The 27,689-nt window shown below is 37.1% G+C and overlaps 1 protein-coding gene across 1 annotated transcript in view; it reads left to right on the forward strand.

The window, feature by feature from the left end:
* ARHGAP10 (Rho GTPase activating protein 10) overlaps window positions 1-27,689 on the forward strand; it is a 385,966-nt gene that overhangs the window by 290,030 nt on the left and 68,247 nt on the right. Inside the window, exon 19 of the mRNA XM_007496250.3 lies at window positions 8,339-8,489. Coding sequence (XP_007496312.2) covers window positions 8,339-8,489 — 151 coding nt within the window. The remainder of the gene's footprint in view (window positions 1-8,338; window positions 8,490-27,689) is intronic.

Below are 27,689 nucleotides of genomic sequence, written 5' to 3' on the forward strand. Positions count from 1 at the left end.
CCTGGGACAAGCCATTTAATTAATTTAGGCCCCATCTGTAAAATGAACAGGTTGAATGGAATATAGCTTTTTAGTTCTCTTTCAGTTCTAGAGCTGCCTGAGAAGAGTCTAGCTTGGTTGTCCAGTGGCCATCCTCATTGTATTTGAAGAGGCCTTGGCAACAAGATGGTCACAGGGTGATGAGTTTTGGAGATGCTTTATTTACTAAACCATAGAGGGATTATATTCTATGTTATCCAAGGGAGAAGCTAGGTCACTATTGAACCAGCGCAAAATCTGTTCAAGCCATTTGGAGTGCAGGATAGCGTTTTTTTGCTAAACCTTCTTCAACAGATCTGCAGGCAGTTTGATGGAGAATGTGTCAACAGAGCTGCTAATTCAACCAAAGATAATTGTGGAAAGCTCCATAAGAACAATACACACTTCAGCTAAACCCTGAGGTTATCCTGCACTGCTGAGGTTGAACTAGTAAATGGAATCAGGCCATTATTTCCTAAAGTGATTGCATCTCCTCATTCTTAGCCAGTCAAAACTTCTCCCAAGTTGTGCTGTAGAGTGTGGATGAGTGAGTGGATAGGGACTGTAGATGATGGAGCTGAAAATAGTATTCAGTAATTATTCGGTCATTCTTTTCTCTAGAGAAGGCTGAAAATTTCTGTTCTTGCCTCTTCAGTCTCTTCCTTTCTTTTTCTTCCCTACCTTCCCAAAGTCAATGAAGAAAAATCCATTCATTTGTTCATTTATTTTTAAACCCTTACCTTCTGTCTTGTATTAGTTCAAAGGCAGGAGAGCGACAAGAGTTTGGCATTTTGAGTTAGGTTACTTGCCCAGGGTCACACAGCTAGGAAGCGACAAATTTGAACCCAGGTCCTCCTGATGACTTTAGAACTGGCTCTCTATCCACTGAATCACCTAGCTGCTCCTGGGAAATGTATTTAATTCAGCGTAAGTCAGATGTGTGTCTGGCCATAGTGCCACTCAAATTATCAACTAAGGTGTACTGTCTTCATCAGAGAACCAATTCTTAGGAATTGAATAAGTGAGTATTCCTGGGTAAAATGCAGAAGCTTATTAAGCACTGATTATGGACTAGGGGGTGGATAAAATACTTACTGCCTACAAGAAATAATTTTAATGGGGGATACAGCCTGGATATAGATAAACACAAAGTAATATTAGAAGAGAAGAGGTACTGGGCGACTAAGGAAAGACCTGTAGGAAATGAGCCTTGAAGGCAGGAAAGTCAGGGATTTTTAGGGGGAGATAAAGACTATTTCAGGCATATAGCACAGCCAGTGTAAAAAGCTAATGGCCAGGTAAGGAGGGGAAAAGGTCTTAGAGTAAAGGAATCAATCCAAAGTGTGCTAGGTGTAATATTTACAGGGAAAGATGGGGGGATTGAAAAAACAGGGGATTCACATAGGTATTGGAGATACAAAAAGGCCTGCCCTCAAAGGGCATAGAATTGTTTGGGGGAATTCATTCAGTAGATTTATTCAGTGTTTAATATTGCTAAGCACTAACTAACATCTGGGAGTACAAATAAAGACAAAAACAGTCCCTTTTTATGCTTAAAATGGGGACTATGAAAGATGAAGGAAGGAGAGAGGAGTAGAAAGAGGTTCTACAAGAAGGTGGGTCCCCCCCCCACTTTTTTTTTCAAACCTAGCAACTGATTCTCCTGCTTTATGAGGGTTGGAAGATGAAGATGTGGGAGGTTACTAGTCATAGGACAGGATGGCCATATGACTGCACATCCAATCACAGGTGTGCTGGTAATGTTTAACAATCAGCTCCTCAAAAGTTTGTGTCAACTTTAATATGTATTATTAATTAATGTATTATTAATATTTTTAATATTTATTAATATTTTCTCTATCACTTTCTTAAGTCTAGGCCAGTGTTTGGGTGTACTGCCAGGCCAAATCTAATACTCTGACTACTTTTCCATAGTTTTTGAGCTCAGAATAGCTTTTACATTTTTAAAATCATAAAAATACAGTATTACATGTATTATATGATAAAAAATGTAAAAAATTATTTTTATCTTGCTGGGCCATATGAAAGCCTAGCCCTCAACATAGTTTGCTGACCTCTGGTCTAGACAATCAATAAAATAATAAATCAAACCTTGATTCATAATGTTTGTGGATTTATGGGGTTTAAATGGTCACATTGAAAATGTAACAATTGGCTACAGCCAACCCTCAGAGCCTACCATATTGGGTTTTGTGAAAACAGAAGGCAACATTGAAAGAAAGGAGATTGAGTCTGAGATTGGAGACCCTCATCTTCTTCCTTTTTTTTTTTGAACCCTTACCTTCCATCTTGGAATCAATACTGTGTATTGGTTCCAAGGCAGAAGAGTGGTAAGGGCTAGACGATGAGGCTAGAGTGACTTGCCCAGGGTCACCCAGCTAGGAAGCATCTCAGGACCTTCTGCCCATAGGCCTGGCTTTCAATCCACTGAACCATCTGGCTGCCCAAGAGGACCTATTCTTTAGTGAGATTCCTCTGGCAAGAGTTCTGGTACCAGAGGCAGGTTTTAGAAGTGAAGACTGAGTGTCTGGTCCTGAATGAGATCATAGAGATCATAGAGAAATCTTGTGTCCAGTCTGGACCTCTACTAGATCTGTCTCAGGGAAAACATAACAGACTAGGAAAAGTAATGGTAGACCTGAGGCACAGATGTTGAGTTGGGGATGGTGTCAGTGATGAAGGTGACCAGGGCATCTACTCATGTCTGACAATAAATGACACCCACTTCTTCTAATCAGCAGCTCCCTTGTTTGCTTCTCAAGGTCTCAGGGCATTTGCCTCATTGATGGGTACTTTAAACTCCAGGAACTTCTTCAGGAAAAGAATCAAAATTATGACTGAATCCTGTAGACCCTTTTCATCACCTTATCCAGTGAGACATCATCTTTTTTGTTGAATTATTGGCATCTCACAGTGGTGCCAGATTTCCGTTTGTGTTCACATTGCTAGGAATAGATGTGAGTAAACTCTTTTTCCTTGGTGAATGCCTCATGGTAGGACTCTGAGAGCATTTCTCAGCTGCCTCTATTGGGATTCTCTTGCTTTATGGTATGCAGATGGAGCATAAAATTTATACATATGAAAAAATGTGTTTTGAATAAATAGCCTCTGATACCTAGTGATGCTTAAGATAAGTGTATTCACATAGGAACAAAGCTAATATAAAATACAACTCAAAATAAATGCAGGGGAGGATGCAATGAGAGACCAGCTATCAGAGGGAAGATGGCAGACACAGCCAGGAGATGGCTGTGCCTGTTTCCACAGAACTTTTTGGGAGGGAGCACAGATCTGTGCCATTTAAAAAGATGGCACAAATCATAGTGACTCCAGGAGAATAGGATGAGCTTCAGGTTTAGCTGTCAGTCTTGGGTGGCAGAAAAGAGGTCATCTTTTTTTTTAAATAAAAGGTTGCATTGTTGCTTGATCATCTAATTAAAAAAATGATTCAGAATGATGCATATTTCGATTTCTTTTAAAAAGCAACAAAAATGACAGCTCTGGGAGAATGGAGCATAATTTTTGCTTCAAATAAATAAAAAATGACTTTAGAACTTAAGATAGCAAGCCATATTAATGAAGTCTTGGGCTATTTCTGCCTGTGTCCTAATATTCACCTTAAAATGACAGTCAGTATTGTGTTCTGAAATTCCCATGCATTTAAAGAAAATTGAAAAAATATTGTATTTGCGTAGTACTTTGCTTGATAATTGATAATCTCAGATTTAAAACAGATGAGTTAGAAATTTATTTTGCTAAAAATTGATGTTTTAAAAAATACAAAACTATTCATTGACATGCTTACTCTTACTGAAATAAAGAGATACTTAAAATCATTGGACACCATTTGCCCCAGTTGGATTGAACTCTACAAACATCGGGCATTTTAGACCAGATTCTTCATTTCCTTATGACCCTTTGCTCATTGTTCTGATTTGTTGAGGGGAAGTTATCCGTAGGAAACACCTTCCCCTCTACATTCCCAGCATCCTCTTGTCATTGTCTTCCTCCTGACTCCCCAGGATCAAGACCTTTCCAGGTGAAATTTTGACATGATAGTAAGGGACGTTGACAAATCTGTGTTATTAGTAAACAATGCTTGTGGTAATAAATTTAGGGCTTGTGGCTAAATGAATCATTGCTCTCTATTAAAATTCCTCTTTACCTCACAGGGGAGGGGCAGATGTGTCTGATTGTGTGTGTTTTGGTAAAATTTATTTGTGAGCAAAATGGAGAGAAGGAATTATTTCCTGGACTAGTGTCCACTTGGCAACTACTGTCCTTTGTTGCCCAAATTTATCTGAATGCCATCTTGGTCATTTGAATAACTGATACAATTTAGTGCCTGTTGTGGGATGTGAAGGGAGGAACTCAAAGGAAACCCTTATCCCTAATTGAGGAAGGAAAGGAGATGGCTTCATCCCATTTCTTGTTCTTTTTATATTATTTTTCAGCGTTTTAGCATTGACATAACCAATGAGGTATGGAGGACCTTTCAACAAGGGTCTAAAGTAACAAGATTATGATTCTTTAATAGATCAGTCCATTGGGGGCCTCGCAGTTCTGAGCTAGAGATTGTGTTTATGTCTGTGCATGTGTGTGTACCTGTGTGTGTGCCTGTGCGCACCTGTACACAGTGAGATAAACCTAAAGTTCTGAGCTAGATATTACCCCAGAGGATCTAAGTAGCGATGTGGGGGTTTCTCTGAAAAAGAACTGCTTCCTTTTTCATAAAATGAGGCGGTTAGACTAGGGGGCCTGCGGGCTCTTGTAGCTCTTTTTCCATGATTTTGGGAACTCTAAGGAGGGTTCCATTAGTTTCAAACCTAACCCTACTACACGAGGCTGCCCTGACAGTCTGGCCTCATAGTACTAGAATGGGGGGATCAGGAGGTGATGAAAGCGTGCTTAGCCATTTGTCTCCTGGTGGTTGTGTCATTGTTCTCATCTGCAGTACTTGGGAATATACCCACAGGTTATAGATATTAAATGTGTATTTGTGTGTGCACACACACGTATGTCTCATGCAACACATGCATTCTCCGTGTATATGGGCACATAAGACATGCTACATATGTCCATGTGAATATTAATACATACATACACTTATTGTGTAGTACACACATATTCCCCTCTCTAGGTTTTCAAACACATATACACATACTGTGTATATATAAACAATAAGCCTGTATACATGAATTTTCACACATGCATATGTATTAGATAATACACACGTGCTATGTATGTATGAATATACATGCAACATGCATGTATAATAAAATTAAATCAGACTACATACATACACGTGATATGAGACATGTATACAGTATATATAAATATTATTTTATATGCATGTGAACATATACACATACATTTATATTGTGCAACATTTTAAATATTTCTTCACATTATATATAATGCATGTGTGAATATTTATATAGACATATATAGTATATTACAAACACATATATTTCTCTCTTTCTCACTATTTATCTGTGTACACACACACACACACACACACACACACACATGAAGGCAAGCCTGGACCCCAAAGCCAGATTTCCCTAGTGCCTCTGAACGATAACTGGTTTAATTGGATGTCGGTTTTGAAGATGACAACCCTTTGTGCCTCGGAAGGGGCCTGGGAGACTCTCTGTGGCTCCCCCCATAATCGTCACTTTGTAGCCATGGTGGTGATGGAGCTACACAGAGGCTCCGTCCTCCAACGGGAGACATATGGTCACTTTCTCAGAGCTTTTCTCACTGATAGGCTCAGCTGGTTTTTGTGCAATGTTTGCCTGACCTTTGAGTACTCAGTCACCCCAGCTCCCCTGAGCAATAGTTTAGTGGAGGATTGGTTTTCCAGGGGCAATGTTTTTGGTTATGATTTTTCTGCTAGTTTTGGGTTGTGGGTTAGTTTCTCCTCAAAGTACTACCAGGGCATGTTGGATAATTTGTGGAAGCTCAGAACTAGATGAATCCTGGAGATACTTCAGATGACAACAAATCATAGTCACAGAGATGTTTTCCTTTGATCATATCCTTTACCTTCCCCATCTCCTCCCCCTGTTTTCCCAGTTCTCTTCCCTCCGCCTGATTACTTTCTTAATTGTTTCTTCTGAAGTGTTCTTCGATTTGATCAAAGGCAGAAAGGAATAAATACAGCTGTGGACAACAGCCTAGGCAGCAGAGAATCTTTGAGACCATTAAGCAGGTTGCTATTTACCAGAGAGCTGAGCTGATGTGAATGCCAACAGATTCCCTGGAAATATGGTGTTGGGCTAGCAGTTGGAGTCCCAAATTAATTTTTCACCAGCAAATATTTGTCCACAGAAATCTTAAACCATTCTTAATGAGTTGACACATAAGGGGGCAGTATGGTACTATTTGCAAATACCTTCTGTTGAAATAATATTTTATATTTATTAGGACATGATAGATTTTATGCAAAAACATATAGACTCTCTTCATTTAAAAGTTTTCCCAGAATATATTTATTATCTACTACTGTCTGTAAACGATTGTCCTTGCTCATTCACTGCAGGGCGGCTTTCTCCATCGGTTTGAATAATTTTGTCCTAGTGAAAGAGAACTCTCTAGTCAGGGTCTTGAATTCAGAGTTCTGCATTTGTGACATGCTTATCCCCATTTGGCCGTCTTCTGCTGCCACCTGAGGAATGTCAGCTCTCGAGGAAATATAGTATCTGTTGTGTGGTCGTTTTAAAATATGTGATTACACAATGTTCTCTGTTGAAGACTGCAATCTTTTCAAGGCTGTTCCTTGCAAGGCTCTGTGGGTGAGAAGGCTTCCCAGCTCTAATTTCTGGGAGCCATTGATGTTTCATTATCAATCATTTTTGTCTAGAACACTTCTCTTGAGAGTACAGCTTTGCTTTTTCTCCAAAGAATTGCCAAGCAAAGAAACACCGTGTTTTAATTAATGTTGCTATGCTGCAGAAGGAATGACATTAGAGATAAATCATGGCACTTAAATCATTGTTCTTAGACTCAAGGTAAAATGCTCAAGGAGGAATTTACTTGATTCATCTTTGATTTTGAAATGGATGAATTTGTGGGGGTGGGATGGGAATTGGACCTGTGATTTCATTGGCATCAGAGGACTTCAGGTGAGGAAACTCCCAGTGTATAGACTGGCAACATCGCTGCAACTTGATAGTATTAGAGGATTATCCAGGACACTGGGAGATTCTGTGCAGTCTCTCTGTATTGGAGACTGGAATGTCTGTCTTCCTACCTTTATGTTTATACTCCATGCTGCCTCTCAAGTGTATTAACGAAGTTTGCAACATTTAAAATAATGCCTAATAAAAATATAGATGTCCTTTCATGGGGGAAATTTTGTAAGATCAAGTTAATTTAAAAATGGGTTGGGTTAATTCTGTACCTAAAATCAAGATGGAGATTCTGGCATAAATGGAGTATTAATGTGTATAGGTGTAAGGGCTGTTGCACAGGAGAGACTGGTAGAGATTGTTTCATTTTTTTCTATTTGAATCCATATTGGCTGGTATATAGTAGGTCCTTAATGTGTCCTGATAGGCTGAGTGATTGAGCAAAAATATCTTTTACCATATAGAGAATGGACAAGCTTGCTGAGTATGACACTGCTGGAAAGCCAGAATCAAACTCTTGATTTGTTTCAAATATCTGGGATGCCCCTAAAACTGGTTGACATAGACTTTTTTTGTGAGGAGGCTCAGCCCTTTGTAATGGCCTATAAAAACGAACCCTCTTCTTTTTTCCTGTCCAGAGGAAGCAACAGAGTGCACTGGTTTGCTTTGTTGCTTTTCTTTTATAAAAGAGACTCAGAGAAATGACCAGAGGCTCTCTTTGTACAAATTCAATCAATTGGTTATCTTGTGGACAACTTTGGTCACCACTAATCATTAAGGATTTTTCTGTGTCTTCTTTTCTTATAGAGGAAAGAGGTATAGTCATCAAAGTAATAGAGAATGCTCTCCTGTTCAAATCTCCCTCACACTTCATTTTATTTTTTTTGAAAAGGTACTCTCCTACAAATAGAAAAATTAATGTATACCTTTTGATTTGGAGTTAATTTATTTGAAGAACAGTTAATATGGGGGTACTATTTTTACTTATTTAATTTTAATAGAATAGGATTTTTCTTTTGCTTCTCTCTTTAAGGAAGACCCAAAGCAAATTCCCCAAACTCAAAGAAATTTGCCTTCTCTTAGCTGAAATCCCTGATGATAACTTACAGTTGAATTGCCACAAGTTTGGTGCAAATAATTAATGTCTTTTATGTTCTCAATCACAGATTTTTAGGACTTTGCCTGATGCCAGCCTCCCTGAACCAGTCTCCATGTCAATGTCTCCTCCAAATGCTCCACCAAGGCAATCAAAGAGACAGGGGCAGCGTAATAAGAGACCTGTAGCTGTTTACAATCTTTGTCTTGAGTTGGAAGATGGTAAGTTCTTTATCATATTGCTTGTCAGCACTGCATATTATGTGGTCATCATAGCCATACCTAGTAGTTTTCCTTTCTGTGTGTTTCCCTAACCCTTAGATTATTTTAGGAAATTACTTAATAGAGCAGAATGGGGAGGGTTAGGGGCCTCCTAAATAGATATTTAGGAGGAAATGAAGCCACTTTGAGCTTTGTGCTTTCTGTTTGTTCTACAGGTTTTCTTTTAATTTTGTTTTTTTTTCCACAGATAATTTATATTTGTTTTTTGAGGGAGAAACCTGTTGTTAAATTTATCCAGATGAAGGAAGTAGAACACCTTTTTTTTAATACTTTGGCTCTTTGATACCATCAATGAGGGAACTACTTCCATGTACTTTGTATCTGGTGGCAGTTTGTCTGAGTCTCCATGTATTCCCATAAATCCTTCATGGAGAATTTACATATCCTACAGAAAATACTGCTACTGCTGTAACTTCTTTGCATTATTAAATATAACTGAGTAAAGAATTATTTCTCATGTCTTTTGAGAAGATAAAATAAGCAGAATCATAGAATTTGCAAGTTAGAAGGAACCTCAATGACCATCTATTCTAACCCATATCTGAAAGAAATATCTTTTGTAATATTTGATAAGGGTTGAGAGATATTTCCTGTGACCTCATTGGGTGATCCAGTGTCTTTCTTTGATTGTCCCTCCTCTTTCTCCCTTGGATATCTCTAGTTAAACCTCATGATCTCTTCTATGAAGCATAGACCCAGGATGGATACCTTACTGCCATAGTCTGAAGTTCATTGGGTCTGACTGTCAGAACTGAACAGTCAGTAGGATATTGCACGCAGAGTAGTATCTCGGATGTCTTGTTAATTTTCAGAAAGAGCTGTAATGGTTTTGTGCACAGGTCTGTTTTTAGCAGCCCTCTGTAGTGTTTTTCTTAAATGGGCAATTAGTCTTCAATTTCATTGATGTTCTACTTCCTACCCCATAAATTCTATTTGTTATATTTTTAAGGCTCTCAGCTCATGTGACTATGAAAATATTAGATTACTGTCCAAAGGAAGGAAAAGCTGAGGATTGAAACCAATTTGTTATTATTGGACTTCACAGTTAGGCACTATTTAATCACCTGTCTCCATTTTACTGAAGATGCAAAATTTGCCACCCTTGCAACAAACACAAGTTGTAAAACCCTTTAGTATAACTGAATGAGACAGCTGGCTCTGTGGTGTGTCTCCAAGAGAACTCAACACATCTTCTTTGCTTTAACATCCTGGGGAGATGAGACATTGCTGTTTTTTTAGCAGTTAACTTAAGCAAAGATAAATATGATTTTTTAAAAGGGTGTGAACATTACTGCCAAGCTTTGGTTTTCCAGTAGGATAATAACACTTCCTTGTAAATAGAATATCCACAATCTTATCAATGTCTGTATTTTCTTCAATGTATACAGATCCCAATTCATCCAGGCCTTCTTACCTTATGGAATTCTTTCATTGCATGGATCTTCCATAGATTTAGATAGTTTAGCTGGAAAGATGGAAACTTTTAAAAGAGTTAAAATTTTTTCCCCCAGAGAGAGAACATTTGTCAGTTATTCAGTTGTTTCAGTAAGACTCCAAACATATTACCTGTATCATGAAAAGAATACTGTTGTTGTTCAGTCATTTTTAGTTGTGTCTAACTTTGTGACTACATTTGGGGTTTTCTTGGCAAAAATACTGGGGTGGTTTGCCATTTCCTTTCCTAGCTCCTTTAATAGATGAGGAAACTGAAATAGACAAAGTTAGATGACTTGCCCAAGTTAGTATCTAAGGCAAGATTTGAACTCTGTCCTTCCTGACTCCAGCTCTTGCTGCCTTAAAGAGATAGCATTGAAAATTGAATTACTTGATTTTACTCAATTTTAGGTTGCATTCAAGAAAGGTAAACTTTTTACTATTTTAGTTTTTGAGGGAAAGGTTGATTTAAATTTACATTTATGGGAGCAGATATAATGATTAAAAGTTGGACTATAGGAGGACTTAAATGAAAGATATAAATGGTAAGTGGTTCTGTCTTGAGGATACATCTTTTTATGAAAGTAGAACTTATGAAAGTAGAACTGAACAACAGCAACAGCAACAATAAAACATCTGTGCTTACAGCCATATATTTTAAGTATTTTGGAGAGCATTGAGCAAGACCTAATCTGATACACACACATGTGCACACACATTTGTATGTGTACCAATATACACATTGACAGATATTTGAAAAAATGCTGCAGAGGCAGGAAGCCAATGCCATCTGGCAGACCAGGCCAATGTCTTCATTGTTGAAGTGGTCCGCATGTTTCCTGTGGCAGTATATCAGATCTGTGTCCAACCTCAAATATTCTAATTCTCAGGTGATCTCACTTTTCTAACAAAAGGTAATTTTGTTTCAAAGAAATAAAACTTGCCAAATATTTACCTCCTTCAATCTCTTTTGGCATTTTTATTACTTAGTTGGTATTTATCCTACTTTTATTTTTTAATTTTTTTTGCTTTGCTAAGCTTTGTAATCATTTTATTGGCCCTCCTTGACAGATAGTATTATGAGAGGGGTCATTTGCCAGATGAAGAAATTGAGGCCAGAGAGAGGCGCAGCAACTTGCAAAATCATTGCTAGAGCCAGCCTAACTTATGATCTCCCTTCCATTGGTTTGGCCATGGAGCCATCTCTCTTTGACATGAAAGGATGTTTAAAAAAAGTAGTAACTTACAGTATGAAATTAAGAAATATCACTTTCAAAGGATTTCATTTTAGGTCACATAGGCTATTTGTGTATTCACTGTACTCTCAGAGCTAGCCTTTGAGTCATCCAATAGGGAAACTAGAGGGAGGTATTGTCCTTCCTACTGGAGGAAGACCAACAAAAATTACATTACTGGTGACATCCTTTGACTCAAGCTAAACATACATTGGATTTAAGAGAGCCAGATTTGGGCAAAGTCAGCCTCACTCTTTCTTCCAGAGTCATTGAAGTTCAGTGGCAGGACAAAAGTCAAGAGGACAGGTGATGGTTTGGGATGCAGAGGCTTCTTTGATATCTAACCAAGCTCTGAGCATGCCCCAGGAGCCACTTCTGCCACTTTCATGGCGTTGGAACAAATCTGTTCTCATCCTCCCCTTCCACTGACTGAAGTCTTCACATGCCAGGGGCGGAAACTCACTGACAAGTCTGAGGCTTCTTAGTTACCCTAAATATGATTTAGGCTATCTGCTGAGTCAGTTTAATGGGGTATAGCAAAGGGTATACTGTGCTCCAAGAGTCTAGAGCCACAAGTGAGAGCTGGGGGTATGGTAGAAACCAAAGGTGGATGGATGAGCAGCCCTGAAAAGGGCTCAGCAAGTCCTCCCAGCAGTGGTGCTAGTCTTTCCTCAATACCCTGTAAATTCCTGAAAAATGAATAATACAGAGATCCTAGATGAGTATTTGAACTATTTAGTCAATTGCCTTTTATTTGCCCAAATTCCTTATCAAGTTGCTTCATGTCATGCATGGGTACTTTTGTGGTTCTGTGGCCTAACCATAGGGATTGTTGTTGTTTTTTAATCATTTGTCATGTTCTACTCTTCTGGACCCCATTTGAGGTTTTTTTTTGTTGTTTGTTTGTTTTTAAATTATTATTATTATTATTTATTATTATTATTTTTTTGTGAAGGCCCTGGAATGGTTTGCCATTTCCTTCTCTAACTCATTTGGCAGATGAGGAAAATGAAGCTAATAGGATTAAGTGTCTTGCCCAGGGTCACACAGCTAGTAAAATGACTGATGCTAGATTTGACCTCAGAAACATGATCCTTCTTGACTCAAGGTTTGGCATTTTACCCACTGTACAACCTAGCAAGAATAGGGGATAAAGATGGAAATATTGTTCTCTAAATCTGTTTTAGGTTTTCTTTATTCATGTCTTTCTATCATTTCTTCATGAAAGATGGATCCAATGAGTTGGAGGCCTTATTTTATTTTCTTATTTCAAAAATAATTTGAGGGTGCTAGTGTAAATCTTTTTCTTTATCTGACATTCCCACTTCATGATTGACCCATCTCCTTTTCTGGTTGCAGATATTTTTGGTGCTGTTTTTTTCCAGGAAAAATTATCATTGCCTTTTTGCTGAATATATCTATAATTAGAATTTTCTGAAGGTTTCAATATACACCAGCTATGCAGTCTTACTATTACAATAAAGATTGAAGAAGTGGTGTTTTTTGTCAATGAATAATTTAGGATTATTAAAACCATGAAGCAACTTCCCAAATATGAACCAGCTTGATCTTTCCCCTACTCACTTCTAATTCCAACTAATTTATTGCGTTGTATTTGCCTGATTTGTATAAACATACATATATATGTTTTATATAAATATACATATGTGTGTGTATATATATATATATATATATATATATATGGGGGGAGATTGATTCATTAGCTTCTTACATAGCTAGATGCTCTACTCTGAATAATAAATGTTTTTCATCCACTTTGTTTTCCATAATGAGTGTTTAGATTAGTTATAGGACTCTGGACTTAATTGAGGAAGTTTTAGATGCAGCTACTACAGCATTATCCACAAATCACACTATTTTGAGATCTTAGCATTTGATTAGAAATCCCCTTCTTTCTTGGCACCTGGAGGTTAGAGTTGCATATACCTGATTGAAGACTCTATATGGTGACTGATTAAATAAGATTCAGCTTCCCTGAGGACAGGAACAGTGTTGACCTTTGTAACTCTAAGACTTAGCAGAGTGCCTGACACATATTAGGCTCTTAAATTCTTGTTGATTTGACTGTCAGATTTCTATATAATTTTAACATGCATGGGAGGTGCTTTGAGGCGAAACTTCAAAGCTATGTTTCACTAAGCGTAAACCCAACTATATTTTTATAAATAAATCAATAAGTAGTCGTTATAAGAAGGTCATAATTATGCTGCAGGAAAATTCCCAGTTTCCATTTTTTTCATCAATGGACCATTGTTATGGAGGCAAAATATAAGCATTCAGTTTAGAAGCTGTTAATGTTTTCTTAAGTCCCTTAAATCACTTCTGTAAAGGCATTTGCTGCCATTTTTCCCATTCTTTGGGAATCTTCTTCCTGAGAAATTTTGTAAATCAAATCCTGAGAACCTTTAAGTTTTGCTTCTTTGTGATTTTTGCTTATCACTGTCATCAGCTCTGAAGGGCAAGGTGAACAAGTGTTGCTACAAATGATATTTTATTTGCTTTTTGCTGCCCATTGTAAGCCAATTCTGTCACCTCCTTTATCTTCTTTTCTGAGGGAAACTTGGGAGTCATCCCTTTACTTGGCTGCAACTTTTGGTTTGGTTTACAGTAAGTGTGCTAAAATGGAGATTATTCAGCATGGTGCCAACTTCTTGGTTGTGGGAGAAAGATCATCCATATTAAAAGTGTGGTGGAATTTGGTAGGTTTAAGAACTATAAGGTTCTGCTACCCTTTGTGCCCCTAAACCCCATTTTGGGGTATTTTTGCCACTATTACTGATGGGATGGAAAAGGACTACTCAGGACCAAGAGACACAAAATGGCTTTGGCTATGAATTCTTACATAGTGGCCCACATGGTAGTGAAATCTCTCTGTTCTTACCAGTTTGGTTCCTTTGGGGGGGGGGGAGTCTGTATTTGAAGCCATTCTAGGCTGGTCAGTCCTTATAACTGGAATCCTGTTGTACTTTAATGGCCTTCAAGAACCCACAGTTGTCCTTACATCACAATGAAACACTGGAATGGAACTTTTTTGGACAGGTAAATGGCAGTTCATTAAAAGAAAAAAATACATAAACTGAAATTTTCATGTATTTCTTTCATTCTCATCAGGAAGAAATATTAAGACCAGTTTGGGAAGAAAAAGAAGGAAAAAAAGGGGGAAATGTAGATCTATCACTTAGCATGATAAAACCTTTGCTTAGAAGCAATTAGTCATTAAGTATTTAAAGATCTATTTTTTTCCAACTAGGCTTTAAATATGTCTTCTAACAGACTAATTGTCTAATCTTCTAATCAACTCCTCAGGGGTTTCCAACAGTTAACTCTTTTACTATTTATTTTTTACTTTTCTATATAATGTCCGGGAATAATCACATTCCATTTTTATTCATTTGGGTTAATTAGCCATTGAGTTATAACTGTCTTTAATAGATTATGTCCACTGTGTACATGTGCATGAAAGAAATTCTCACTCCAAAGGATGTCCCTAACTCTCCCTTTCTGAAAATAGCAAAAATTGAGGATGAGGGATCCTTCTCCAAGGCTTAGAGCCCTGAAATCCAGGAAATGGATTGTCACAAATACATTTATAAATAAATATTAGGTAAATATCCTACTGAACTTTGAGGGCACTGATTTGGTGACATTTTGAGATTTCTTCTGCAAAAACTTGGTATTTTTTAGTGAATCTGCTTGTGGGTATATTTCTTCTTTGGAAAGCATAAAGGTGAGCAGAATCTGATAATACTATATGAGGAAGAGAATAATGCCATATTAAAAAAAATCTTAAATTTGCATCTTGGTTGGACAGACATATTAGAGAGTCATTAAAAGATTTTAGGAATCAAATCTTTAACTGTTTTCTAGTCAAGGAAAGTAATAGACCATATGCCCTAGGAAACTCCAAATTTGAGGCAATTTTGTTTTCTTTTAAAAAATTATTGTTTTGTTGGAAACCTAACATATACTTGTTTAATGACTATACCATAACACTTAAAAATTTTTTTTTTCCATCCAAGAGCCCACATAGGTTTTTTTGGTCCTTTCTTATTCCTCTTTCCTCCTAAGAGTGTAGATAATATTTGTTTCATCCCTGGGGTTCCTTTTTTTTTCACAAAGACCTTTCCAGATCTTTATATTTCTCCTTCCAACTTTATCACTAAATAGGGTGAGTTAGCCATTCCAATACCGTTGGGCATTTAACTTCCACATGTTTTGTTTTTGTTTTGATAATTGGTTCACTATCACATTATTCAAAACTTTTGATCCATCCTCAAACTTAAACTTATCATATCCCAAATTTAATTCTTTAGATCACCCTCCCCTACTCCAACCTCCATATCTAACTTGTGAAGTCCTATCAGCTCTACCTCTACCATACCTTGTACACACAGATTTTTCTCCTCATTTCCAGTTAGAGTGCTGGGCTCAGAGTCAGGAAGACCTAAGTTCAAATCCCACCTCACTTACTTTGTGACGTTGGACAGGTTGTCTAACTTCTCTTTCCTTTATTTTTTTTTTAACTATAAAAAACATGGAGATAATAATCATAGCTCCTACCTTCCTTATCTAATTCCTGACTTCCCTGGCTTCCTTCAAGACTCAGTTCAAATCTCACCTTCCAGAAGAAGCCTTTACCATAGCCTATTCCTTCTTTCCTTCTGCCATTGTTTCCAGTCTACAGAGTATATTTGTGTGGATCTTGGCTTCTAGTAATTGTTTCTGTCTTTGCATTCCCAGCCTTTACCATATGATAACCACTTAATACATTCTTGTTGACTTGTTGACAATTACATACAATGTACTAGGGAAATTTTGGAGCAGAAAGATATATTTCTTCATTGTTTCTGATAACATTGAGAGATCATATTTCTAATAATAGAACTATTAAGTCAAAGGGTAAGATTACTACTGTTAATTTTCCTTTGTCGAGTAATATTGCTCTTGAGTCTAGAATTTATGATACTTGCATTGAGTATAGATACTTATTTTTCTGTAATTCTGAAACGATTGAGTTTCATTCATATTATTTTTGGCAATTTGATGAATGTGAGGTGGTACATTGAAATTATCTTAATTTTCATATTTTTTGATTATAGTGAAGTGGAACATTTTTTCAAGTGGTTATTAGCAGATTATTTTTCCTCTTTTGAAAATTCTCATGTCTTTCCATTTATCAATTATAAATTATGAGTTTTTAAGGATTTCTTGAGTATTTTGGATATCAAGATTTTGTTATACTTGCTATAAATATTTTGTTATGAATTTTTGCTGTGAAGTTAAAAAATTTTGGGGGGATACATTTTGGTAGATCTTTCTTGTTCTGTTCTTGAATTTAAAAAAGTTCATTCCTCCTCAACAATCCAGATAAATCTTGAATTTCATTTTCTTTTATCTAATTGTAATTTACTTGAATACATGACATAAGATATGGATGCAAATTCTTTTCTTGTCAAAGTGATATGCAGTTTTCCCAAGTGTATTTGTTAAATAATGAATTTTTTCCTTAATTTTGAATTTTCTAAACATTGTCAAATCCTGATCTTTCGTACATATGTAGTTGGGTGTCTGATATGTCAATTTCATTTAAGGGCCTTATTTCTCCCAGTAACAGATGGTTTTGTAACATGTTGGAAAGCTGAGAAGCTCGTGACCCCCTTCATCAGTTTTCTTTTTAACCATACCCCTTAGCAGTCTTGCCAGCTTGTTTTTCCATGTGAACTTAAGTATGATTTTGTATTTCTGTGAAGAGGAACTGAATCAGTTTTAAATGGAAAAGGAAAAAATGAAGGTAGTTGTGATTATCATGACTGCACCCAGAACTTTTATTTTTTTTAAATGGTATCCAACAACTTGATTGGAGTTGTTGGAAGAAAGAGGAACTGCTTATCTTTCTTTTGGTGAGAGATCTTAATGGACATCTGAATATTTAGTTATAGCACATATTGATAGAATATTGACTTTCTTTGTAAATGGAGATTAGGTGATTGCCAAGAATTTGGGGAATATTGTGACTAACCCAGAGATCTTTATTTGCTGGTTAATAGGAACTCAGTTACCATAATTAGGTGTATTTACCATAGTATAACAGTTATTCAATCTTTTAAAAAATCCTTACCTTTCATCTTAGAATCAATACTATGTATTGTCGATACAGAAGAGGGATAAAGGCTACTCAATGGGGGTTAAGTGACTTGCCCAGGATCATATAGCTAGGAGGTATATGAGGCCAAATTTAACCAAGGACCCTGTCTCTAGGCCTGGCTTTCAATCCCCAACACCACCTACCTGTCCCCCAAAGTTATTAAATCTTTAGGGAAATCACCTCTTTTTTTTGTTTGCTTTTATTCCTGTACTCAGGAAGCTTCAATGGCTTCCTGGTTTGCCTAGACTAAAATATAAGCCCCTCTTTGATATTTAAAGCCCTTTACAATGGGATGCCTAACTACTTTGCTAAACTGATTTCCCATGATTGGACCTTATACTTTCTACATTACAACCAAATTAGTCTGCTTGTTGTTCCCCATCTGCCACATTCCATCTCCTGCCTCCATGTATTTCCATTGGCTGTCTCCAATGCTTGGCATGCTGTTCTTTCTCATCTCTACCTAGCTCTCTTCAAGGTCCAACTCCAGTGCCACTTCTTATCCATTACCTTTCCCAACCCCACCATTTGTTAACGTTCTATCCCTGTCGTTTAGTTTAAAAAAATAAACTTTATATTAAAATTTAAATAAAAACTTTATATTGCATTATAAATAACATACATTTTTATAAGTAGTAACTTTACATATATTTTATTATAATAAACCATTTTAGAATACATTTATATATGTAAATATATATGTACATTATATATCTATATCTATATCTATCTTTATATACATCTTGTCCTGTAGAATGTAGGTCCCTTTTAGAGACTGATATTTCATTTTGCACCTAGCATAGTTGCTACTTTAAATTTGATACTTAAGGAATTCTGGCTGAATCAAATCAACTTTTTTTTTCTTCTATAGACACCATCTAGTTAAATTTGATATAGCACTTAATATTCTCCCAAACTTCAAAGCAGAGTAGAAATTGATTCAATCTATTATTGTAAAATAGTATTTATGGGGCCACTCAAATAGATGTTGACAGTACATGAGCCACTAAAAGAGAGCTGTTTAAAAAAGACCAGACTTCTTCACATCCTATTCTCATATGGTTTGTTTCTAATTGGTAATCAGAGCTAATGGTGACATGACTAGAAGAAAATATTTTGTACATTTCTTGTTTGTACAAACCCCAAATGCATATCCCTAGAACCTCTTCTTTAAGATGAGCTTCTTTGTAGTAGTATTCTTTGCAAATCTCCCCAGTGACCTAGGGAATTCAAATGACTAACAGAGTGGAATGCATCTTTTGCTTATGTTTCAGCCACAGAAATCACAACTACCTCAATTTTGTCAGTGAGGAAAAGAAAGCTTCTTTACTTTGGCTGATTGCAGCCTGTCTATGACAATGATTCTGTCCTAGAGAATGGACTGAATCTGTTAGCTTGCCCTACATTGTATGGAGAGTAAGGGACTGAGATGGGATAGTTGAACCTAGGTTTTCCTGCTTCCACATCCAGAACTAGATCCACTGTGTCAAGTTGCCTTTTCATCCAAAAGTAGAGGAGGAAAAACTTAAATAATGCATTTTGAAATGGATTCTCTCTGTCTGTAAACATTCAAATGGCCCAGACTTAATGAGAAATTGGCAAAGATGTTTTGTTTTGTTTTTTAATTCTCTTAAATCCCATTGCATATTGCTTGAACAGTCATTATAGAATTTGGGATGCTTATCCTCATTTGTATTGATTATTAGAAACATAGAACTTTAGAGCTAATGGAGTCTAGAGATCATCTCATTTAAACCCTTCATTTTAGAAGTAAAAGGATTACATTGGAATAAAGGCAAATCTCAATTTAGAAGACCAGATTGTTCAAGATTTTATTAAAGTTTAAGATATAATTTATTTATATATTTACACAACACACACAGACAGGATGCCTATTAGATTCAGGCTTTCTAGAGGATAATAATTAGGACATCTTATAGTTGCTGAAACAAGGGAAATCAATAGACTGTGAGAACGCCAGATCCTAAAATGTCATCTAATGGTGTCAGATAATTTTAGGGTTGTGACTTTAAATCTAGATTTAAATGGTCGTCAAATAAATTTCCCAAGTCAGTCTGGAAACTTATGGTAATTTAATTAATATAGAGGGAAAGAATTTAAGGAAAAGGAGGAAAGAGGATATAGGATTTCTCCTACCTGGCCTATGCCAGGGGGAGTCTTAAACTCCCCACCTCTAGGTCTCTGAAGAAGATTAGAGACTTCTGAGAGGAAAAAGTTGGAAAGTAAAGGAGAAAAATCCAGCCAGAAACTCACCACTGAACCGGACAATAGCTTGTAGCCATGCTAAGATGCTGAAAGGCTCAGCACGCAGTTCTCAGCTAACTCTTCACTGTCAATCAGGGAAAAAGAGAGAGGGTCCTTGAGGGCCCCAAAATCTCAAATATATATACACCTTTCATCCTTGTGTCTCCTCCTCTAAATCTTCACATCTACCAACCACATTAAAAGCTTTTTCTCCAGAACTGCCCGTACTTTTAGTTCTCACCTTCTTTGATTTGATTGTATCTTTAGAGTTACCTAACACTTCTTTGTTAAGTTCACCTTTTGTGAGTTACTTGACCTTTTTGTGATTAATTTAACCTTTATAGTTACTTAATACCCTTTTGTATTAGATCTAAAAATAGACTTAGCTTAAAGTTCTAGCTTCACTATAAGGTGAGAACTAAGTACCTTCATTGTTCAATCAGGAGATTACAACTTTATCTTCCCTAAAGTACAGTCTAAGTATGGTGGAGTAGTTTTTAAAGTTCACAATGGTCATTAAGATGGGTCCAGGAGAGGAAGAGATATGCCCAAAATAACTTGAACAACTAATGTCATTCCAGGATTAAAACCCAAATCTCAGCTTCTAGACCTGGCATCTCTCCATGGTCATCAGACAGCAATGGAAGGGACCATCTAGTTGGCCATCTAATTCAGTCCTCATGTGAAATTAAGAGTTTTATTTATGGCCGCTCTATAGTATAGCCAATAAATGATCATCTCATCTATGCTTACAGACTGCCAATGAAAGAGAACCAAAAAAGGTGGACCCTTTACACATTTGAATCATTCTCCCTGTTGGGTCTCTCTATCTTTTCTCTTTGATGATCCTTTATGCCTGGAGTGTTCTTCCTCCTCCACTCTGGCTCTTACCTCTTATAGGAAACCTTCCCCACCTCTATTAATTCTAGTGCCTTCCCTCTGCCCATTATTTCCTATTTAACCTTTATAACACTTGCTTTATACAATTATATTTGTTTTCATGTTGTCTCCACCATTAGATTGTAAACTCCTTGAGGGCAGAGATTATCTTTTGTCCCTTTTTGTATCCTTAGCCATTAGCCTATCCTGACACCTAGTAGGTGCTTAATAATTGTTTATTCAATTGAACTGAATTAATTCTGCTTTTTGGTATGAAGCAGAGCAAGTGTAATCCATTTTCTAGTGGACTACTATTAAAATACTTGAACACACTTGTCAGGACTCCCAGCAGCGCTTCTCCAGGATAAACATTGCCTATTCCATAACTGAGCCTCATAGGATATGTGCCTTGGATTTGGATCATTGACATGAGCTTTACAAGTTGCTCATTCAGTCCAGGAGGCAGCTCAGAGTTGCACTGATGTAGTTTGCGGTCAGGTCTTGTCCTGGTTGTCATTTTATCTGTAGTACCATGCTTTTTGTTCAGTGTGCTAAATGCATAGCAGTAAGCACAGGCTCTGCCTAGCCAATGGATACTTTTAATATCGATGATGGCCAGAATGGGAGAGATGAGCCAGAAAGAACTCGTTCCTTCCTGAGGTCATGGAAATTTCCTTTGTATTTGGTATGCAATTCTGTTCTGAAGTTGATCATTTATCAGAATTCTAGAATTGTAAATGGTACATGCCCAGATGACCTCTGTGACTTAATTGCACCTAATCCATCAACAAGCACTTATTAAGCATCTACCATGTGGTCTCAAAAAAATGTCATTTTAGGATTTGGCTCAGAAAAAAAAAAAACACACCAAACTTCCATTTCCCTGGGGAATTATGAATGAGAAATGGCAATAAATAGGAAACAGTGGCTGCACAGTAGAGACTTAAATGTTTTTGACTTGGTTTGATTATACTTTATATTTCTAAGGTTGGCCAATTATATATCATATTTTATATTATATTAGTATCACTAGAAGTAAAGGAAAGAACAAATAAATAGAGCAACATTTAGAACCATTTTGTTGGGTCTGGGGGGATAAGACATTTATCATTATGAATTTGGAGTTTTCTAAATTCAATTAAGTTTAAAAAAAAAAGCAGATTCCAATATTTAAATTTCTACCTCCATTTCTAGGCAGAAAGATTTGGGGGGGGGTTTAAAAAAAAACCCTTACCATCTATCTTAGAATCAATACTGTGTATTGGTTCCAAGGCAGAAGAGCAGTAAGGGCTAGGCAATGAGGTGACTTGTCCATGGTCATATAGCTAGGAAGTGACTGAGTACATATCTGAACTAATTGTCTAACAATACAATACTGTGTATTGGTTCCAAGGCAGAAGAGTGGTAAGGGTGAGGCAATAGGGGTTAAGTGACTTGCCCAGAGTCACACAGCTGGGAAGTATCTAAGGCCAGATTTGAACACAGGACATCCTGTCTCTAGGTCTGGCTCTCAATCCCCTGAGTGTTTGTTTTTGTTTTTTTCACAGTAAGCGTTTTTGTCTCTCCTTCCAACTTGCCCCTACCCTCTTCCAATTTTTTAAATCCCTTGTCTTAGTATCAGTTCTAAGACAAGAGCAGCAAAGGCTGGGCCTCTGAGGTTAAGTGGCTTGCCTAGGGTCATACAGATAGGAAGTGTCCGAGACCAGATTTGAACTTAGGTCCTCCCCATTCAAAGCTTGGCACCCTATCCACCATGCTACCTAACTGCCTCCCTCTCCTGATTTTAAAAGAAAAAGAATACCCTTGTAACCAGCCTGTATAATCAAATAAAACAAATTACCCTGGGAGACAGGCATCTAGGTTGCTGTCTGGAGTCAGAATAGATCTGAGTTTGAATCCAGCTTCAGATACTTTACTTGCCTTGTGACCGTCAGTAAATCACTTAATCTCTCTTTTCCTCAGTTTCTTCATCTGCAAATAGGGACAATTATAGTACTTCTCTACTAGGGTTGTGGAAAGAATCAAATGAGAAGATATCTGTAAATTGTTTGGGAAATCTTAATAAATTCTAGTTATTATGACAAAATAATTTGGCATTTTCCACCTTTTTTCCTTTTTTCTCTGTGTGGATATATACACACACATATATATTTGTATTGATGTACACTTATATGCATGTATGTGTATTTATAGGAGAGCAGTCCCATTGGACAAATAATTACTGTGTTCTTGATATATGCACAACATTGTGCAGGGTAGTTTGAGGATGGGAGATACAGAAATAGATTCAGCTCAGACGTTAGATGCTGACTCTGTGCAAGGTGAAACCTTGTCTGCCTTCAAGGAGCTGACATTGCACTGGGAGGGGGGGGGGGATTAGCCTGGATAAGAAAAGAGCAAGTGATTCGAGGAGAAAGAGAACAAAAGCGGAATGACCGAGGGTCATCAGGAAAGGCTTTCCAAAGGCAGTCACACCTGTGCTGAGATTTAAACGAAGAGGAGGACGCTGCAAAGCAGAGATGAAGGAGGAGTGTGCCCTAGACTTGTGATAAAAGATGGAATCCTGAAGCTAGTTGTCCAGTTTGGATGAAACTGCGAGTGTTTGTGGGGGACTCTTAGATTTTTAGGTTGTTGTCAGATTATAGAAGACTCTCAGTGCCAGGTGGAGGGATTCATATTTATTAGAGCCACTGATGGATTGGTAGGATGGAAGGCTTATGTGAAGATATCTTTATCTGGCAAGAATATCCAGGATTAATGTTGGGTATTTCTTCAAAGTCCAGTAGAGTAACCGTGGCAGCTTGAGGTGGGTTGTGCCATCATTGAAAATAGAAAGAGATGAACATAACATATAGAAGGAGAAATGGACAATTAATTATTAAAAGATAAGCGAGGATAAAAGTGACTGGTTAGGGCAGGGGATTCCTTTTTTCCAGTAACTAAATAGAATTTTCCCTACTGAAGGCCAGAATACCAAACATTCTTTTTAAGGGAAGTAAATAAAATTGTGAACATTTTTTTATGCTTAATCTCATTATGTTTGCCACAGGACTCTTGTTTGAATATGCAATTATTTGGCAGCTTTAGGGAATAATAATGATAATCATAACTCACATTTATATAACTTATTACATAAAACCTTATGATGTAGGATTTGCAAATAAAATTATTCCCATTATATAGGTCAGAGTACTGAGGCTTAGCGCAGAGAAATTAAATGACCCACTGTCAAATGTCTGTAAATATTTGACTCCAAGTCTTCCTGTGTTTTTTAGATGACACCAAATGAACACATAAACACACATTTCCTAACTCTCATTTTCTTAGTGCATTAGTTTTTCAGAGTATTGATTAGGTAGGTTCAGGAATATCTGAGTATAAACATTATACATGTTAGTGGAAACGGTGAGTTACATAAAAAGATGGAACTGACACATAAGAGCTCATCACGTCTGAGAAAAGAATACCAACCTTTTTTTTAAAAACCATTCATGGGGAGGGAAGAGGGAAGAAGGGAAGGAAAGAACATGAATCATGTAACCATGGAAAAATATTTTTAAATAAACAAATAATTTGAAAATTAAAAAAGAAATATATATATATATATATATATATATATATATATATATATATATATAATTTGAAAAAAAAACCTCATTCATAAGGAAACTTTTTTCCCATCCTATTTGAACACATTCTTGCATGGATACATCTCATACACAGTTTGACATACTAAAAAGCCATTAATTCTAGTGGTGGAAATCATTGACATATGCCTCCTCTCATGCTAGTTATGGGTGTGTCAGACTCCATCTGCAAGGGGAATTCTTGGGAAACCAATGCATGAAAAAGGTCTGCTCTGGCCAGTTTATTTTTATTTCCTCTAAAGCATCCTCTGGACATAATAACACGCCGATAAAGAGTGAGGATATTGAATTGGGACTGATGTTTGATTTACAAATAACATATGTCATCCTAGAATCATCCCAGCACCATAATGAACTTGCCTTTCCCCACCATTTCCTTACTTTCTGACCCTTTCTCCTTTATGGAGACAGGAGTGATACGAGGTCTAGTGCCCATTGATAGATTTCCTTTGTGAGCACTTACATCTTGGAAAATCAGTAAATACTACAAATTAGGGTCTGATTTATTGTTGGTTGGTTGTCTAGAGTTAGGGAAGTAGAGAAAATGTTAATGCAGGTTAGAGTATATTATGTGGGTATTTTCTCCCCTCCCTCCTCTTGGGACTCCATTGGCTAGTGTAATCTATTATCTTCTTCATTAATGAGGCATTTCATAATCTCGTTAGGAAAATTTTGAGTTTATTTTTTTCTGAAATAGATTCACTCTTAGTAGAGCTGACAGTAGCTTGTTATAATGTAAAGAGCAATGGATTTGGAATCAACAGTCAAATCCTAGCTCTGTTGCTTACTATCTGTGGGGACTTGGGCAAGCCATCTCCATGAACTTTGGTAAAATGAAGGGTTAGAATTACACCCTCATCCCTGCCAAGTTTAATACCTTTCCATGGTATGGTGGAAAGAGCACTGGGTATGGCATCAGAGGCCCTCAGTTGGAATCCTGGATCTACCAATGACTACCTTGTAATATTGGGTGAATCACTTAATTAATCTTTGACTCAGTTGCCTCATATGTAAATGGAGGAAGTTGGATTAGATCCTTAGTATCAAATGGAAATAGACTTGGGACTACTAAATTGAGGATTCTATTGGCCTAGAAAGGTGGTTTTCTCCTGTATTTTTACTTATTTTGCTAAATATTTCTCAATAGCATTTTAATTGGGTTCCCCTCAGCCCTGCTTTTCTGGCCATGATGTTTGACACTTCTAGAGCTCCCTTCCACATCTATGGTCCTATCAAAACATAGACCCCAAAAGGAGGAGTCATAGAGGGTTTTAGGGCAAATGGTACCATGGATAGAGTGCCTGTCCTGGACTCAAGACTCATCTTCCTGTGTTCAAATCTGGCCTCACTAGCTGTGTGATGCTGAGCAAGTCACATAAGCCTGTTTGCTTCAGTTTTCTCATATTACTTAATTCTATTTACCTCAGTTTCCCCATCAATAATATGAGCTGGAGTAGTTAATGGCAAACCACTATGGTATCTTTCCCAAGAAAACTCCAAATGGGGTCACAAAGAGTTGAACACAACTGAAAACAATTGAACAACAAAAGAGAGCTTATGTTGGAAATGGAAGATGACAGTGGAAGGGCAATCCATCTTGCTGAAATACCAAATTCACCCAAGTAGCAAAATCTGTCCTTTCCTCACTTTGCTTCGGCAATGAGACAAGTGGATTCTAAGATACAGCTAGAAATTGCAGCATTTTAATGAACTCCTGGTGCCCCCATGAATCATGTGAATTGACTTCTTTCCCTTAGAATCTCACCAGAGCCCTTCTGTGAGGCTTTGTTTCTTCGAGCTACAAAACTCAAGTCACACAGGGTATGGCAAAACCGTGCGTGTTCTTGACTGAACCCCTCTCCATGTGGGATGAGCTTTTTTTGTTTTCCTTTTACAAAAGAAAAAAAAATCCTACTGAACTCTTTCAAAGCCATAAATATCAACTCCTTCCATGATGAAAAGGAGTTCATAGAATGTAATTAAAATTTAGTAGCAGGAAGAAAAAAAATCTTGGAAGATTTTATTCTTGTGGTGTGTGTGTGTGTGTGTGTGTGTGTGTGTGTGTGTGTGTGTGTGTTTTCTTCTCTTCCAATAGCATTTATTTTAATTTGTAGTTCAGAATTCAAGCAGCTGTCATTCTCTCTTCAGTCTCCTTTGAAACTTTGATTGCGTAGGTGGTAAGCTGGGCTGTCTAAGAAACATTTCAGCAAACCAGCAGAAGGGGTGGTTTAGCCTAAATTCAGTGAAATGTTTAAGGCTGTCAGGAGCAGATACTTTGGAGGGTGGCTTTTGGGAAGGCAAATGGACAAGAGGCAATGTTTAAGAAGGGACATGATGACGCCATATAACTAATCATAAACTCTTTCCTCTTCCCTGTCCATCATGAAAATGATTGTGTCCTTGACATAATGAAATTACTTTTCATTGGTCTCCCGTTCCTGATTGATTCCTTAATAGCAGATGAATTACAGAATAATACCTTTAGAGTTGAAAAGAAATTTAGACACCCTCAACTAATCTGCCATTGTACACACACACACAAAAAATGTTGTCCAAGAAGAGTGAATCATTTCACCAAGGTCACAGAGCTTGGAAAGACAAAGCCAAGAATTGAATCTAGGTCCTCTACTTCAAAATCCATTGGTGATTCAAAAACTACACAAGACTGATTCAGCATTAGAGATTATTTCCTTTCTCTGTGGTCCTTTTTACCTGGATCTCTCCCATAATGCCCAGACTAGGAAAAGCTGTTAAGTTACTGCTGCAGAGATGCAGGAGCAGTAGAAAAATTATAGATAGTTCTTAGCTTTGGTTGAAACAATTACAGTTTTGGAAAATGTTGAATGAGAACTCTCAGTTTTTTATTTTTTATTTTTTTTTTAAATATATTTTATTTGATCATTTCCAAGCATTATTCATTTAAAGACATAGATCATTTTCTTTTCCTCCCCCCCACCCCCCATAGCCGACGCGTAAGTCCACTGGGCATTAGATGTTTTCTTGATTTGAACCCATTGCTTTGTTGATAGTATTTGCATTAGAGTGTTCATTTAAAGTCTATCCTCTGTCATGTCCCCTCAACCTCTGTATTCAGGCAGTTGCTTTTTCTCGGTGTTTCCACTCCCATAGTTTATCCTTTGCTTATGAATGGTGTTTTTTTTCTCCTGGATCCCTGAAAGTTGTTCAGGGACATTACACCGCCCCTAATGGAGAAGTCCATTACGTTCGATTATACCACAGTGTATTAGTCTCTGTGTACAATGTTCTCCTGGTTCTGCTCCTCTCGCTCTGCATCACTTCCTGGAGGTTGTTCCAGTCTCCATGGAACTTCTCCACTTTATTATTCCTTTGAGCACAATAGTATTCCATCACCAACATATACCACAGTTTGTTCAGCCATTCCCCAATTGATGGGCATCCCCTCGTTTTCCAGTTTTGGGCCACCACAAAGAGCGCAGCTATGAATATTTTTGTACAAGTCTTTGTGTCCATTACCTCTTTGGGGTACAGACCC

This window comes from Monodelphis domestica, chromosome 6 (genome assembly GCF_027887165.1).
Source record: "Monodelphis domestica isolate mMonDom1 chromosome 6, mMonDom1.pri, whole genome shotgun sequence".
NCBI classification, from domain to species: Eukaryota; Metazoa; Chordata; class Mammalia; order Didelphimorphia; family Didelphidae; genus Monodelphis; species Monodelphis domestica.